Source organism: Capricornis sumatraensis, chromosome 9, assembly GCF_032405125.1.
Source record: "Capricornis sumatraensis isolate serow.1 chromosome 9, serow.2, whole genome shotgun sequence".
Classification (NCBI taxonomy): Eukaryota; Metazoa; Chordata; class Mammalia; order Artiodactyla; family Bovidae; genus Capricornis; species Capricornis sumatraensis.
In genome coordinates, this window is record NC_091077.1 from 45536101 (window position 1) to 45554557 (window position 18457).

Here is an 18457-nt window from a genome sequence, read left to right on the forward strand (position 1 = left end):
GCTATGCTGTGCGACTTGCACGATCTTAGTTACCCAACCAGTGATTGAACCTATGTCCATGACCTTATCTTACACCACTTATAAAAACTGACTCAAAATGGATGGAAGACTTAAATCTAAGAACTAGAACTATAAACCTCTTAAAACAGAGGCGTTTCACAGTCTTGGATTTGGCAAAACCAAAAGCATAAAAACAGACAGAATGAACTTCACTGAAATTAAAAACTCTGTTTTTCTAACGATACACACCATCAAGAAAATCAAGAGGCAACTAAATAAGAGAAAATATCTGCAAACAAGTATCTGATAAGGAATTTATATCCAGATATACAAAGAATTCTTACAATTTAATATTAAAAAGCCAGTCTAATTTTAAAAAGGGCTAAGGATCTGAATAGAAATTTCTCCAAGGAAGATATATAAATGGTCAATAAGCACATAAAAAGATCAACAATGAAGTCCAAAAATCATTAGTTATCAAAGAAATGGAAATCAAACCCATAAGGAGATACCACTTTACACTGATAAGGATAACTAGAATCCAAAAGTCAGATAATCAGTGCTGGTGAGGATACGGAGGAATTTGTAACCCTCACACTCTTGAGGGTGTCTTTACATTCTTCAGGATTCATTATTTGTTTATTAGATTGTTGTTTCCTATACTATTTTTACTGATTCACAATAGACTGAGGCCTTTCTACTTTTTGAAATATCTAGTACAATTTAAAAATTAGTATTTGTCAGTGTTTGCAAAGACTTTGCCATACTCAGGAACTAGGAAACTTGTGATAACACTGGCAGAATAGATTTTAAAATCTTTGCAGAATCTAGAGTCTACAGAGAAGCAAGGAGGCCACTCTGTAAAGAAAGGGTGGGGCACAGCTTAAGGCAAGCACGGATGGCAGCCTGAGAGGTTTCTGCATAAGTTTCTTGGGGCTGGGGCCACTCAGCTCCAGGGGGCAAGTGTGGCAACATCAATAGCAGCAGGATAGATATCTAGGGTCTCTCTGCTCTATTTCGGGGTGTCCCTTTTCTATCCCAAGCCTAGATGCAGAAGGCAGAGTTTGTCAGTAGTTCAGGTAACAGATACACCGAGGGAAAAAAGAGATGGCTAGGAAAGGCCAGGCAGGATCCCCAACTATACATACTTTCCATAAGAGGTATCTTTTAATACTAATTCTGGAGCTCTATACCAGCGTGTGGCCACATAGTCCGTATAAACATCTCCAGGAGCTGCTAGCATTCGTGCAAAGCCAAAATCACAGAGTTTAGTAATTCCTGATTGGGATACTAAAATATTCTCAGGTTTTATATCTCGATGAATGATCTAAAAAACAAACAGAAGATGTAATACATTAAAATGAGGTTTCATTATCTAGAAAATTTCTCAACAATTAAGAGAAAATCTAGCTAATTAAGATAGTAAAGTTATTTTCTTACCACATGCAAAGGATTAGCTACACAGTGCAAAAACATGTAACTATAAATAGTTGTGTGTGTGTGCTCAGTTGTGTCTGACTCTTTGTGCCCCACTGACTGTAGCCCACTAAGCTCCTCTGTGCATGGTATTTTCCAGGCAAGAATACTGTAGTGGGTTGCTATTTTCTACTCCAGGGGATCGTCCCAACCCCTTGAAAAGATAATAATGAAGGTAATACTGAAAAGATAAATCGCATTCCTAAAAGAAAAAGTAATAAAAAAGAACTTAATGGAAAAAGTTTAACTTTCCATTAACCCTGTGTCACACTTCAGGTACTGCCCTTTGTCTCACTTCCTTCATAGCTAAACTTCTTGAAAACATTATTTCTACTTATTCACTTTCTGATCGCTCATTCACTGCTCAAGTGGAAGGTGAGCAATCTGTCTTCTGCTCCCCCATTCAAACTGCCCTAGCAACTCTATTCAATGCTCTGCGGAGCCCTAAATGGGAAGGAAATTTAAAAAGTGGGAATATATATATATATATATGATTCACTTTGCTGTGCAGCAGAAACTAACACAATTTAAAACAACTATTTGCTTAGTGCCTTAGTTGTGTCCGACTCTCTGTGACCCCATGGACTGTAGGACACCAGGCTCCTCTGTCCAGGAAACTTTTCAGGCAAGAATATGGGAGTGGGGAGCCATTTTCTACTCCAGGGGATCTTTCTGACCCAGGGGTCAAACCCACATCTCTTACATCTCCTGCATTGGCAGGTGGATTTTTTACCAACTGTGCCACCTGGGAAGCTCGCAAAACAGCTATATTCCAATAAAAATTAATTTTAAAAAGTGTCCAGGCCAAAGTCATCAACAACTTCATTGTTGCTACATCCAACAGACACCCCTCGATACATATCTTGCCAGATGGGAAATGAAAATTGCTCAGTCGCGTCCTACTCTTTGCGACCCTCATGGACTATACATAGTCCATGGAATTCTCTGGGCCAGAATACTGGAGTTGGTAGCTGCCATTCCCTTCCCCAGGGGATCTTCGTAACCCAGGGATCGAACACAGGTTTCCTGCATTGCAGGCGATTCTTTACTAGCTGAGCCACCAGGGAAGACCTTGTTAGATATCTTAGTGTAAAAATATAGCCAACCACTCCTGCATTCCCGACTTCTGGGACCAGTTTCCTCCAATGGCAGTTTCTTTTTCTCTGTCTGTAAATCTAGGGTTCTGGTCTTAGGCTTCCCTTCTCATGCATCTTCTTTCTTGCACAATCTCATCTACTTTTTTTTTTTTTTTTGGCACTTTCTTGGTTATGGGAATACCATATTCTTTCGGGCTTCTTCCCACCTATTGGCTGTTTCATCTCAATCTCACCTACTCTTACAGGCCTTAGTAACTATCTATATACTAATGATTTCCATATTTCTATCTCTAACCAAGATATTTCTCTGGGTTTCCATAAGAACTGGAAGCCTGCAAGAAGTCCCATAAGGCTGACCCACTCACTACCACAAACTCAGATAATTAAAAACTAGATGGATTATCTTCTCCACCAAACCCATTTGTTCTTAAGAGTCCTTTAGCTCAGTGAATGGAACCAACATTGACCTCAAGGCTCAAGCCAGAAATCAAGACACATTTCTCCCTCAGGTCCCATATTCTCTCCATCCACTTCTCTCCCTCGTTCAAGTTCCCTCAGCTCTCTTATCAAAATTATTACTTACTAAATGGTTTCCCTGAATTGCCTCTGATCCCCTCCCATTCATTGCCCACAACAAAACCTGAGTATTATTTTAAAATCATGTGTGAGATTATGGCACTCCTTCAAGGATTCCCCATGCCATAGGACAAATTTGAAGCTACATAAAATGGCTGGTAAGGACTTACAGGATTTGGCCTCTGCTCACATTCTCAGCCGTTCTTCCCTAGCCTATAGAATATTAGTTTCCCAATTTTCCAGCTTTGTGTCATCACTGTTTGCGTTTGCTAATGCTGTTCCAACTGCCTAGAACACTGCCTCGCCAACTATTTCCTTATGTCTCAGCTGAGATGTCTGCAATAAAGAGGTTCCTTTTATATATTATTCTACATTTCCTCCTTCACAGTTATTTGTCTTGCTTTATTATTATTTGCCTATTTACTTGTCATTCCCATTGGACAGTAAGTTCCATGAGGGTAAGATGTGTATCTGTTTTGTTCTGGCTATATCCCCCATGCCCAGTACAGTGCCTGAAACAAAGAAGGCATTTAAAAACTTTATCAAATGTATTAAGCATACTCTCATCACCAGCAAAGTATCACAGCACAAGTGAAAATATCTTGGTGACAGAATTCTGGGATCTTTCCTTTTTTATATAACTTATTGCTATAAGCTTTGGGGATTAGCTTTTGTTCTGCCTCAAGTCTTCCTCCTAATTGGCCAAATAATTATCTTAGGATAATGAATCACCTTAAAGGCACCATCTGTAAAACTCTGTTAGTCCCTTTTTACTTTCACAGCTTTTACTGAGTGACTACTACATGCCAGGTACTATACCAAGATCTGAGAATATAACATGAGCAAAAATAGACATGGAAAAGCGCTTTAAAATATCACTTTACATATTCTGCCTACTACACAGCCATGACCCTCCTCCTCAGTGCTCTAAACATGCATAAAGATACACTCAGTTGACACCCTAATATGTTCACTCTTTTTAACAGTTAACACCCTGACTACATGCAGAATTTTGTTATCTTTGAGAATCAAGCACTCTCTGAATTCCAACTTCTAAAATTCAGTTTTAGCAACATCCTCTTTGGTCTTCCACAACCATACTGAGACCTCTATAAACATAGTATTTCTATGTGTTTAGATTTTCTCTAATTTTTCTCATCAATGTTTAATAGTTTTCAGTGTATAGGTCTTATTTTCTCTAAGTATTTTATATTTTTGATGTCATTACAGTGGTATTTTTATTTCAGTTTCTGAGTTTGCTAATACGCAGAAATACAAATAATTTTGGTATATTGATCTTCTATCCTACAATCTTCATAAACTTACAGCTTAGTTCTTTTAACTTTACTGTAGATTCCATAAAATTTTCTACAGAAATGATCATGTCATTTGTGAATAAAGACAGTTTTATTGCTCAAAACAAACAAACAAACAGAGAGATACCGCTTCACATCCACTAGAATAGTGATAATCGAAAGACAATAACAATACCGGGAGAACACAGAAAAACTGATACATTGTTGATGGGGATATAAAATGGTATAGCCACTTTGGAAAAAACAGTTTTGCAGTTTCCTCAAAAAGTTAAAACATAACCTCACCATATGATCCACTGGTATTCTTGAGTTATCCTATTTCTATTCCCCACTCCCCAGTTCCTGGTAGATTTGTAGACCAACAGCCCCCAATTCATGGTGAAAACTAGCAGCCTAGTAGCCACCAGAGGAAGCTGTATCTCCTAGCTATAGGGTTGGATCTCCTCCAAAGCCCCATTCCCAGGTAACTCTCATTATCTAACATGTCTGTCAGATTACTGGAAAATGCCACTAGAAGTCTTGCCTTCACTGACCTAACTCAGAGCTTGCCCAGGGCAAAGGGCCTTTGTCAGAAACAATTAGCATCTACTAAATAATATTACTGGAGAAGGCAATGGCAACCCACTCCAGTGTTCTTGCCTGGAGACTCCCAGGGACAGAGGAGGCTGGTAGGCTGCCGTCTATCGGGTCGCACAGAGACGGACACGACTGCAACGACTTAGCAGCAGCAGTAGCAAATAACATTATAGCCACCTGAGGGAGCTATAACAGGACAAACAACAAGCTGACCAAAATACTTAATTAAAAAGAGAGGCTGGGAGTGAGATGTCCATAAAGGATTTGGAAAGTTCCAACATATTACTTAGAATCATGAAGGGTACATGCCCAGCTGTGCACACACTAGGAAAGACCTGAGATTGTCCCTAAGCTCTCAGTCAGTTCAGTTCAGTTCAGTCGCTCAGTCGTGTCTGACTCTTTGCGACCCCATGAATCGTAGCATGCCAGGCCTCCCTGTCCATCACCAACTCCCGGAGTTCACTCAGACTCGCGTCCATCGAGTCAGTGATGCCATCCAGCCATCTCATCCTCGGTCGTCCGCTTCTTCTCCTGCCCCCAATCCCTCCCAGCATCATGAGTCAACTCTTCGCATGAGGTGGCCAAAGTACTGGAGTTTCAGCTTTAGCATCATTCCTTCCAAAGAAATCCCAGAGTTGATCTCCTTCAGAATGGACTGGTTGGATCTCCTTGCAGTCCAAGGGACTCTCAAGAGTCTTCTCCAACACCACAGTTCAAAGTCTGGTGGAATTTAGGTTCTACACAAGCAAGAAGGGCTAAGTTGTAAACTCTCTGCCTAAACACTGAAGATATGCCCCAACACAGAGCGAGAAGGAGCCCTCAGTAAATACCCAGTAAATATGGCTGAGAGATTTATTAGTTTCACGAGTTTAAGGAATTCTCTGTTCAAACATTAGCTGACCAGTAAACTAACTGAGCAGATTTCAGTGGTCACATATGGCAAACAATACAGACTTCACAAATTAGTTCAGGAAAATAACTAACAGTTACAACTGCAAACCTTGAGACTGGGAAATTCTGATCTCCAGATTGCCACAATATATTATTTTACATGTCCAGTTCTCAACAAAAAATTACAAAATTTCCAAGAAAATTCCCCCAAAAAGGTGTGCAAAGGAAGATATATGACCATGCATAAGGGGAAAAAGCAGTCAATAAGAAGCTTTGCCTGAAGAAGCCCAGATATAACCTGCAAGAAAAAGACTATTCAGTTCATTTCAGTTCAGTCACTCAGTCGTGTCCGGCCCTTTGTGACTCCATGAACTGCAGCACGCCAGGCCTCCCTGTCCATCACCAACTCCCAGAGTCAACCCAAACTCGTGTCCATCGAGTCGGTGATGCCATCCAACCATCTCATCCTCTGTCGTCCCCTTCTGCCCTCAATCTTTCCCAGCATCAGGGTCTTTTCAAATGAGTCAGCTCTTCGCATGAGGTGGCCAAAGTATTGGAGTTTCAGCTTCATCATCAGTCCTACCAATGAACACCCAGGACTGATTTCCTTTAGGATGGACTGGTTGGATCTCCTTGCAGTCCAAGGGACTCTCAAGAGTCTTCTCCAACACCACAGTTCAAAAGCATCAATTCTTCTGTGCTCAGCTTTTTTTTATAGTCCAACTCTCACATCCATACATGACTACTGGAAAAACCATAGCCTTGACTAGATGGACATTTGTTGGCAAAATAATGTCTCTGCTTTTTAATATGCTGTCTAGGTTGGTCATAACTTTCCTTCCAAGGAGTAAGCATCTTTTAATTTCATGGCTGCAATCACCATCTGCACTGATTTTGGAGCCCCCCAAAATAAAGTCAGCCACTGTGTCCACTGTTTCACCATCTACTTGCCATGAAGTGATGGGACCAGATGCCATGATCTTCATTTTCTGAATGTTGAACTTTAAGCCAACTTTTTCACTCTCCTCTTTCACTTTCATTAAGAAGCTCTTTAGTTCTTCACTTTCTGCCATAAGGGTGGTGTCATCTGTATATCTGAGGTTATTGATATTTCTCCCAGCAATCTTGATTCCAGCTTGTGCTTCTTCCAGCCCAGCGTTTCTCATGATGTACTCTGCATAGAAGATAAATAAGCAGGGTGACAATATACAGCCTTGATGTACTCCTTTTCCTCTTTGGAACCAGTCTGTTGTTCCATGTCCAGGTCTAACTGTTGCTTCCTGACCTGCATACAGATTTCTCAAGAGGCAGGTCAGATGGTCTGGTATTCCCACCTCGTTCAGAATTTTCCACAGTTTATTGTGATCCACACAGTCAAAGACTTTGGGATAGTCAATAAAGCAGAAATAGATGTTTTTTTGGAACTCTCTTGCTTTTTCAATGATCCAGTGGATGCTGGCAACTTGATCTCTGGTTCCTCTGCCTTTTCTAAAATCAGCTTGAACATCTGGAAGTTCACGGTTCATGTTGCTGAAGTCTGGCTTGGAGAATTTTGAGCATTACTTTACTAGAGTGTGAGATGAGTACAACTGTGTGGTAGTTTGAGCATTCTTTGGCATTTCCTTTCTTTGGGATTGGAATGAAAACTGACCTTTTCCAGTCCTGTGGCCACTGCTGAGTTTTCCAAATTTGTTGACATATTGAGTGCAGTGCTTTCACAGCATCATCTTTCAGGATTTGAAATAGCTCAACTCGGATTCCATCACCTCCACTAGCTTTGTTTGTAGTGATGCTTCCTAAGGCCCACTAGACTTCACATTCCAGGATGTCTGGCTCTAGGTGAGTGATCACACCATCGTGATTATCTGGGTCATGATCTTTTTTGTACAGTTCTCCTGTGTATTCTTGCCACCTCTTCTTAATATCTTCTGCTTCTGTCAGATCCATACCATTTCTGTCCTTTATTGAGCCCACCTTTGCATGAAATGTCCCCTTGGTATCTCTAATTTTCTTGAAGAGATCTCTAGTCTTTCTCATTTTATTGTTTTCCTCTATTTCTTTGCACTGATCGCTGAGGAAGGCTTTCTTATCTCTCCTTGCTATTCTTTGGAACTCTGCATTCAAATGGGTATATCTTTCCTTTTCTCCTTTGATTTTCACTTCTCTCCTTTTCACAGCTATTTGTAAGGCCTCCTCAGACAGCCATTTTGCTTTTCTGCGTTTCTTTTTCTTGGACATGGTCTTGATCCCTGTCTCCTGTACAATTTCACGAACCTCTGTTCATGTCCCTAGTTCATCAGACACTCTACAGATCTAGTCCCTTGAATCTATTTGTCACTTCCACTGTATAATCATAAGGGATTTAACTTAGGTCATACCTGAATGGTATAGTGGTTTTCCCTTCTTTCTTCAATTTAAGTCTGAATTTGGCAATAAGGAGTTCATGATCTGAGCCACAGTCAGCTCCTGGTCTTGTTTTTGCTGACTGTATAGAGCTTCTCCACCTTTGGCTGCAAAGAATATAATCAATCTGATTTCGGTGTTGGCCATCTGGTGATGTCCATGTGTAGAGTCTTCTCTTGTGTTGTTTAAATATGTTCAAGGTAAAAGGAAACCATATCTAAAGAACTAAAGAAAAGTATCAACAGAATGTCTCACCAAATAAAGGATATCAGTAAAGAGAAAGAAATGATTTTAAAAAAAAAACTAAGCAGAGGGGGGAAAAAAACAGTATTAAGAAAGCAAAAAGGCAACCCAAAAGAGAAAATAATAGCAAACCATGTATCTGATAAGGATCCACTCTCCAAAATATAGAAAATACAACTTGACAATAGAAAGACAAATAACCCAATTTAAAAATGGGCAGAGAACTTGAATAGACATTTCTTCAAAAATAAACAAATATAAACTTATTTTGCTTTACTTATGACATCAAAAGCAAAAGCAATCAAAGAAAGATGTTCAGTCATGTGCAACTCTGTGACTCCATGGACTATAGCCCACCAGGCTCCTCTGTCCATGGGATTTCCCAGGCAAGCATACTGGAGTGGGTTGCCATTTCCTTCTCCAGGAGACCTTTCCGACAACCCAGGGACTGAGCCCAGGTTGCTTGTGTCTCCTGCATTGGCAGACGAATTCTTTACCACTAGTGCCATCTGGGAAGCCCAGACAAATTGGACTCCATCGTATCTGAAGACAAAAATGCCTCTTCTGAATTTTTCATTTAAGTGGAATTTATACTTACATGTTTTTTGCATTTGATTTTTTTCAACATGTTTTCAAGTTTCACTCATTCTGTAGGATGCATCAGCAATCAATTCCTTTTTGAGGCTGAATAAATCCCATTATATGGGTATACTTAATTTTGTTTATCATTCATCAGCTAATATACATTTGTTTCTACTTTTCAGCTATTTTAAATAATGCTTATATGACATTCCTGGGCAGGTTTTTATGTGAACATATGCTATCAATTCTCTTGGATAGATACCTAGGAGTAAAATTGCTGGGTCATATGCTAATTCTATGTTTAACTTTTTGAGGAACTGCCAAGCTGTTTTCCATAGCAGCTGCACCATTTTACATTACCACCAGCAGTGTATAAAGGTTCCAGTTTCTCAAATTCCTTGCCAACATTCGTTCTCGTCAATTTTTTAAATTACAGCCAGCCTAGTAAGTGTGAAATGGCATCTCACCGTGATTTTTGATATGCATTACCATAATGACTCAAGATATTGAGCATCATTTCATGTGCTATTAGCCATTTGTATATCTTCTTTGGAGAAATGTCTGCTAAGTCCTTTGCCCATTTTTAAATTGGGTTGTCTTTTTATGTTGAATTGTGTTTTGTACAATCTAGAAACTAGTTGCTTATCATATTTGATTTTCAAATATTTTCTCCCATCTGTGAACTGTCTTTTTACTTTTTTGATGGTGTCCTTCAATGCACAAAAGTTTTTAATTTTTATGGGGTCCAATTTTGTCTATTTTGATTACTTTTGCTTTTGAGGTCATATCTAAAGAACTATTGCCTAACACATGGCCACACAGATTACCACCTATGTTTTCTTCTGAGTTTTATAGTTCTGGTGCTTACATTTAGGTCATTAATCCATTTAGAGTTAATTTTTATATATGATATGAATTATATTTTGGATTCAAACAGTGAGTTTCATTCTCCCTTATTTTGAAGTGAAATGCTCCCAAAATGCATAGAACTCCATATTACAATGATAATAATTCTGTTCTGTTAGCTCTATGTGCTTTTGAAATTTTTTGATTCATTTTATGTTTCAAGATCATTTACATTTTTACTCCATTTTGATTCTATTAAGCCATCTTTGTTTGTTTTAGTGAACTATAGTTGAATCAAAATATTTCGTCAATTTCAGATGTACAGCAAAGTGATTCAGTTATATACATATTACTTTTCAGATTATTTTCCATTATAGGTATTATAAGACATTAACTATAATTCCCTGTGCTATAAGGTAAATCCTTGCTGCTTATCTATTTAACATATAGTGGTTTGTATCTGTTAATCCTATACTCCCAGTTTAGCCCTCTGATTTCCCCTTTAGTAAGTCTGTTTCCTATGTCTGTGAATCTGCTTCTGTTTTGTATATAGTCATTATTATTATTTTTTAGATTCCACATTTAAGTGACATATTTGTCTTTCTCTGTCTGATTTAACTTAGTATGATATTCACTAGGTCCATCCATGCTGCTGCAAATGGTGATGTTTCACCTTTTTTCATGGCTTAGTAATATTCATATGTGTATCAATGACATCTCAATTGTCTGTTAAGCCCTTGGGTTATTTCCCTATGTGCCTGAATTTAAACACCTAAGTTCAAAATTCTTACTTTAATTTTACCCCCTTTTTGAAGTTTTCTGCTCTCAGACTGGTGTCTCCCATTATTCAAGAAATGTTTTTAGTCCACTACAGGCAAGACACTATAGGGATAGAGATAACTATATCTGACTCCCTATCAGCACCGTTTATTAAGCACTTAAAATATACCTGATCCAGTGCTAAACACTACATAGCTATTACCTAATTTGATCTTTACAAAAAAATCTGTGAGATACTATAGCATTACTTTACAGATGAGGAAACTGAGGCTCAGAAAGGTTAGATAATTTTCCTGGGGCCACAGAGTAATAGGACTACCTTTCATTATGTAACTGTGAGCTACACAAGTTGTGTGGTTATCTATAGATAAGCTACTAGGTTAAAACCTAGCATAGTCTGACTCCAGAGACTGTGTGCTGTTAACTATTATACTGCCTCCCCTTGGATCCATTTGGGCAAGGAAATTACAATCTGAGTCCTAGATGCCATTACAACAAAGCTGCAACAGGAGATGCACTGAGACAGACTATTAGAAATTAAGGTGTCTGAAAAAGCTTAGGCTATCCAGATGTTATGCCTAATATCACTTACTATGTCTAACTTTACAGAAAGTAGAGTTCATGTTGGGAACAAAGTATGTCCATAAAAACCTGCTGAAATAAACAGTAATTAAACAATGTTAAAAGGCAACACTAAAAATCAAAACAGTTGATCTTCTTTCCTTTCTTGATTTAAAAGACAAGGCTCTATAACTCCTCAGCCACTTTCTCTCCTTTGTTTCCCTAAAGGCATCCATATTCTCTTGCCATTCCTCTGGCTTAGTTTCCAATTCCTACTTCCAAACCTCCCATCATCTGGGCTGGCTTGACTTTCGATGTCTTAATATATTTCACTAATAAAAGACACCAGAGTTGACTGCTGATTTTTCTATACTTCCTTAGCATCTCAGAGTTGGTCTGCTTTATAGTTACAATTATTGTGTGTTCAATATGTTTTTTGGTTCTGTGACTGAATTATAAGGTAGTAATTCCCCCAACCTTCTTTCCGTTTTCACAATGTTGATATTGTACAGAAAAATAATTTTAACAACTTTCATAAAAACAGAACAATGTTTAAAAGGCACTTACAATTCACGGTTTTCCTATAGTTTGGGTTACTTTGAAGCACTTACATTATTATTGTGAAGATATTCAATTGCTCGAAGAATCTGGAAGAGGTATTTTCTAAGTCGTTTACTCTCTAATCCGTGACAATAATGTTGTAACTCATCTAAAACTGTGTGGTCAATAAATTCAAACACCAAATGAATTTTCTTTTTCTGTCTAAAAACTTCAATCAGATTCACCAGGTTTTCATGACGAAATTGCTATCAACAAAAGAAATGGATTTTTAATAAGTATCTCATGCACCATAATTTGCACATAAGACTCATATAATTTTAAAAAGAGGAAAATTCTCCGTTTCTTTTCCTCCATGCATTTCAATAAAAATTTGTTGATTTGCTTACATTCCTATTTTTTAATGTTTATCTATTTCATAGTTAATATTTATAGAACAAAGGGCGATATATTGCTTTACTTCAAGTTGACATTTGGTTGCTTACTTAAATAATTCAGAGTTAACATGATGAAATATAACTTTGTATTCTGCTAAGAGATATTGTCCTACCCTTTAAATTGGCTGTGATTAAAAGGTCCTTATGATTTCAAATGAGCACGAATTCCAGTGCCACTGAGCATGTAATCTGAATTTATAGAAATTAATTACTGAATTTGGTCCTGAACTCTCAAGAGTAAAATGTAAGTTCCAGGTAGAGATTATAAATTCATCACACTGTAACAAAAAGGTATAAAAATATCTAGAAACTTTTCAGATATGTGAAATACCAATTTATATCCATAGGAAATTTATATAAATATATAAATCTGTGGGTACATTTTTGCTCATTGTAAGATTCTATTAAGCAATGAAACACGTTTTTACATTCGTAAGCACTCACTGAAGATAATTTCAAAATGTCAATAATGGAATATATCAGCTTAGAAAACTAAAAGAGGTTTAATATTTTATGCTGCTTATTCTATTTTTTAACACACTGAATTAATTACAATCAATTCTCAAATATTTAACTTTTTCAAATTACCAAAAATATTTATTCATTTGGTTAAAAATTAAAGGGTATATTTTTGATGTTGGATTCATCAAAAAGTTAACTTGTATGAAAAAAAATTGCCTTTATTCCAATGGCACAATATCAATTTTTCTAGTTATCTGTACTAATATACAAACTAAAGTCCTCAAAACATGACTAACAGAAAAACACGCCAAAATATAATGCCAGATTCCTTTCCTATTTTTGCTCCAATTTCCCTGGTTGGTGGGGTACCAGAGTGCTATAGCAACATGCTGGCAGTAGCAAAAAAAAAAAAAAGACTGCCTTTGGATACTACAATATAATCCTTCAACTATGGAAAATTACTGTTTTCTTGCCCAGTTATGATTCTAAAGGCCAAAGCAGAGAAGGGTGAGTGCAAGTTAATAAGCATTAAGGAACATCCATCCAGGGGTACTGGAGAAGGAAATGGTAACCCATTCCAGTATTCTTGCCACGTATATCTTGTCCACAGGATTCTCTAATCGCATGGGCAGAGGAGCCTGGTGGGCTGCCGTCTATGGGGTCGCACAGAGTTGGACACAACTGAATCGACTTAGCAGCAGCAGCAGCAGCAGCATCTAGGGATAAGGGATCAGTGTCTTCCTCAGATAAACTGTGAAATCCCCAGAAATACTCCACTGTCCTTTTTCAGGTTGTTTATTTTTGTTTTCTTTTATAAACAGAAAACTTTTCTACAGCTATTCCCACTGATTAACCTATTTAATGAAATTCTAGCAGATAAAAATTTAGTTCTAATTAAGTCATTATGGCAGTTGTTTTTAGACTAAGAATGTTAACTAATCCAAGAAATGTCTCTTGTGGAATTAGATTTGATTAAACTAAAAATTCTACAAGAAATAAACCAATGGGGAAAAAAGTTAGGGTATCTCAAAATAGCTTGAATAGTTACAATAGTAAATTGTCAAATTCATCTCTGTGTTCTTGCCACATATCAGTTATTTTTACAAAACAATCAAGAAGGGAAAAAAATCTGTTTAAATGCAACAAAGCTGAAAAATAAAGAGCAAAAGATATTGCCTGGGAAAAGGTCTCCTAATTAGATTTCACTTATGGTGCACAAAGTTGCCTTCCAGTATTATTATGTTTTAGGTCATCAGGATAAGGACATGTATCTCTCACAAAATCATAACATCTCTACTGACTTTAAGTTCCCTTTTCATTGTCTAGAAATAGAGCAGTTCCAAATATCCACAGATGCCTAATATATTTCTTCTATTTAGAAAGCAAATTGATCCACCATATCTAATACAGACTTACAAAGAAGAGAATATTACTTTTGTATCAGATAAAAATGAACAAGAGTAGCTGTTTTTTTTTCATCACATACAAAACATCTAGACTATGAACCTTACAGCATCTAAATTCCAATAAACAAAATACATATGTATATATAGATATTTTTTAAATCACTCATTTTGTACCCAATCCCTAGGAATGTTAATGCTCCTTTCTTTACACTTCTTTAAGTCTTTCCCTTGGGTGGACCTATCATACCTACATAAAATTCTACCTTGTCCCCTGATCTCTCCTCATATTGTTCGTGTCTAAAAGCCTACTGGTCATCTTCACTGATTTCCTGTCACCTCGAATTCAACATTTCTAAAACTGAACTAGTTCCCAAACCATGTCTCTTTTGAGTCTCAGATATTTCCATCAATGGTAGCAATCACGGAACTGCAAAGATACCTTTGATTCCTTCTCTTTGTTGCCTTCTACACTTTCATGTCTTCTTTAGTAATATATTACTACTTTTCATTCAAATTGCTGCATTCTAGCATGGTCCCTCACATTTAACAGGATTCCTGAATTAAGGCCACAACACATCTCCCTATTTTTACTTTTTCAGCCCTCCAATCTATTCTAAAAAATAATGCTAGATTAATATTAACCATTTCTTTATTCTGAATTAAAAATCTCTCAGAAAAATCAAGTTTTGATTTCTCAGCCTAAAAGACTTTAAAACCTACCTCCAATTTACTTCTCTAATCTCACTGCTTTCCACTTCTGTATAAGAAACTCTACAGGCAAATGTTCTCTGTCCACTCTACTCTGCTCTTTGTCCTTTGTCTTGCTTTAGGCTCTATGAGCTTAAGCTGTTCCCCTAACCTGGGAAACAACAGTCTCTCCCTCTTTCTTAAGTCCTACATACCCTTTAAAGCCCAGTTCAAGTTCCATCTTCTCCAAGAAATCTTCCCTATCCAGCAGGACTTTGTGTTAATCACTGGCTTTTATTGTAAGTCACTTAAAATTCACTGTTATTTTTATATGCCCTCTTGTCTTTCTGATTAAATAATAAAAGTTCTGAAGAGCAGGTACTGTCTCTTACCTCATTATAGTCACAATATCTGGCACAAACAGAGACATTTTTATTAAGTGTTATAAAACTAAATAATTGAATAATTATTTCACATTTGGCAGTTTTTGTTACATTATACACAAGCACATTTCATCTAGTATCACTGTAAAATTACAAAATATACACAATAAGGTAAGCTATCATACTTGTTTTTCTATTCCAAATACCTATGTTAACTGAAATATTTGTTATATAAGTTTTTATTTCATAACAATCTCTTTTTTGACTTACAGAGAGCAATTAAGGTAAAAGAAGCAAACCTTTAGAAACTTTATTTCCCTCATTGCAATTTTGTTGACAGACTTTTCTGATTTTTCATAAAATATCTTAATGGCCACTATCTGCCCAGTATCCTTATGTTTACACTTCATGACTGTTCCATAACTTCCCTCTCCCACTTTTCCAAGGGTTTCATACATCTCCATTTTGAAGCCCGGTTTTTTCTTTATGGAAAGAAAGGGTGGGAGGGGGGGAGAAGATTAAACATTCATACCTTTATTTATTCAAGGTGGATAATGCAATATCACAATAAACTAATACTTTAAATTACGGAAAACGGAAAACTAGGAATCTTTTCCACGAGTCCTGTTTGTCTCTGGGAACTCTGCCAGTTCGCCAGCAAGGTGTCCTTATGACTTCGGCCACCACCAGAACTTGGGGGAACTTCCTACTGTCTCCATCATTTCCACCAAGATTTAAGATGCTCTCACTACATGTCACCTATTCATCATGGGTAGGGTCCCCACACGTCTCGTCAAGCCCCATCAAATATAAGTTTTCCGCAAAGCTGCGATCACCAACAGATCAGGTCCCGGGGCCCAAGAAAACCTCGGTCCCGCCCACTCCTCAAACCAGGAGTCTTAGGGTCCCAGACCAGTGCCGCGCCCCCTTCCCCATAGTCGACCTCGTCCGGGCAGCCGCCGCTCCCTCAGCCCATTCTGTGATCCTGCCAGCCTGGCTCAGTGCAGTCACAGCGACTCCCACCCTACCTAGCTTGCTAGCTCCCCACTGCCTACTACCATAGCAACGGTGCAGCAGGTCACTAGCTTGGGGTCTACTGCGCAAGACCGGAAAACCGGCCAGGCCCGACCCGGAAAGAAAGATGGGAATGAGCGGACGCGAGTCCCCGTGCGAGCTAACTGGAAGCTTCCCTGCGGGTGGAGGTCGGTAATACGAGCAGCTGTCGATCAAAGTGGGGCCACGACAGAAGGTTGGTTCTGAGCAGCAACAGGGGACGATCATATTTTGGCAAAAGCTCGAGAGACTGCAAATCCTCTAGGGAAGGGGAGCCGGGGTGGAAGTTTATCCGACCTGCATCTTAAGACGCCCGCAGGCCCGAGAACACTTGCTGCTTGTGCTGGATCCTAAAAGGATGCTTGGTGTCACAGGTAGAGACTTTTTGTAAAACGACACTTCCAAGGAAGTCTTGTAAAATTATAGTTTTCTAAGTTACCTAGTTATCTTAATATTGCATAATCTGTGTGTGACCTCAGCTGTCGACATTCATCCTTAAAACAGGGATAAGACGATTCATAAGAACATTTCTTGAACACCTCTTATATGCTTAAATTTTTTTTCTTGAATTCATAGTGATCCTCTTTAAAAAATTCCCTTTCTACACGTCAAAACTCGTTCAAGGCCCTCTTTGGAAAGGCAAATAATTCAAAGGGCTCCACCACAAAATAGAGTGACATACAAGGCACCCCACCTCCCAGAATCTTAATTGCCTAAGAACTAGACATGGGGTTCGGATCGAGTGACAGCCTCCAATGAATAAAAAGAATACCACTGGAAGTGCCCAGGCAGTGCTGTTTTCGTTACGGGTTTCATTTTCCTGTTAAAAAAAAAAAAAAAAAAAGCGTAAGAGGCCAAATCTCACTTTGCTTTTAAATAAGAGAAGGCGTCATTATTATCCAATAAATTCTAGCCCAGTTGGTCTTACCCCAACATGCACATTAAAAATCACACCTAGAGAGCTTGTTAAAAGGCCCCACCCCCAGAGATCCTGATTTAAATGAGTTAGGGTAAAGAAAATGATATTTTAAAACATTCCTAAGTGTTTCTATGTTGCGACAGCTTGAGAGACGGAGGGGAAAGAAAGGTGGTCATGGTTTTTGCTTATCACCATAAAAATATTCAAATTTGTCTTTCCTTTTGAAAAGTTACTCAACTATGTTATATTTTCTATGAGTATCATAGTAAATCTTATACTGGACTCAGACTTGTAAAGCACATTTATTAAATATTTGTTGTTGACTTATAGTGTTGTCAAGGATCAAAGCATGAATCAGAGTCCCTGCTCTCAGTGAGCTCACAATCTAGAGCAACTGAGTCTATACTATAAATTACAGCCTTAAAACTGTCCTTTCTACAACTAGGTTATGACAGGGTTGGTAACCAGGACAACGTATGATTCTTGCTTATACAATAAAGCTCTCGGACTTTAATGAAACTTACTTGATTTGATCGAAAGCATTACTTCATTCTGGAAAACCATGAACTGTAGATTTCCAAAACACCTATAATTGCTAAACAAATGACACGACAGATTAAAAAAAAAAATTTAGCATTTCACTGTAGGTAACCCTAACAGTATGTCTCCATCCTTAGCTATAGGGATTGCTATGGCAAAAAAATGAAAATAAGAAAATAACTTTTTGACTTAGAGAATTACATTTTTCGGTGGGTATCTATCAAGTATTAGATCTGGCTAACTTGATTACCGAGGCATTTAATAAAAGCAAGAGAAAGAATTCAGGGATTGAAGAAAGAGAGGTACCAGAAAAGTAGGGGAAATTAACCCTTTATAGTTCAATGAAAGTATGCCCAACGCCATAGTCCTCATTCTGTCTTACTGTAACAACTTGGGTTGAGGAATCACCCAAATGGACTTAAAGAGCTCAGGGTTCAGCCAAAAAAAAGTCTTTAAGAACAGAATTGGAGGCGATAGAGGAAGGGAACTCAATAACTAGAAATAATGTCAGAATTCCAACGGCCAATATCTCTGAGCCCCGGTGGGGGACGTTTCAGGCCATTAACTTACTAGTGTTGAAAATCTGAAATAAATTACTCAGGCTAGATATACAACCCCTATCCACGTCTGCATGATCTCTCCCCCACATGTGAGTCAAGCTTTTA

At 38.0% G+C, this 18457-nt stretch overlaps 1 protein-coding gene across 2 annotated transcripts in view; it reads right to left on the reverse strand.

The window, feature by feature from the left end:
- CDKL3 (cyclin dependent kinase like 3) overlaps positions 1-15744 on the reverse strand; it is a 32041-nt gene extending 16297 nt beyond the window's left edge. For both annotated transcript variants that reach the window (XM_068980534.1, XM_068980535.1), the window contains exons 1-3: positions 15580-15744; positions 11959-12153; positions 1149-1327 (exon numbers count right to left, since the gene is read on the reverse strand). In XM_068980534.1, coding sequence (XP_068836635.1) covers positions 1149-1327; positions 11959-12153; positions 15580-15744 — 539 coding nt within the window. The remainder of the gene's footprint in view (positions 1-1148; positions 1328-11958; positions 12154-15579) is intronic.
- Positions 15745-18457: the final 2713 nt, after the last annotated feature.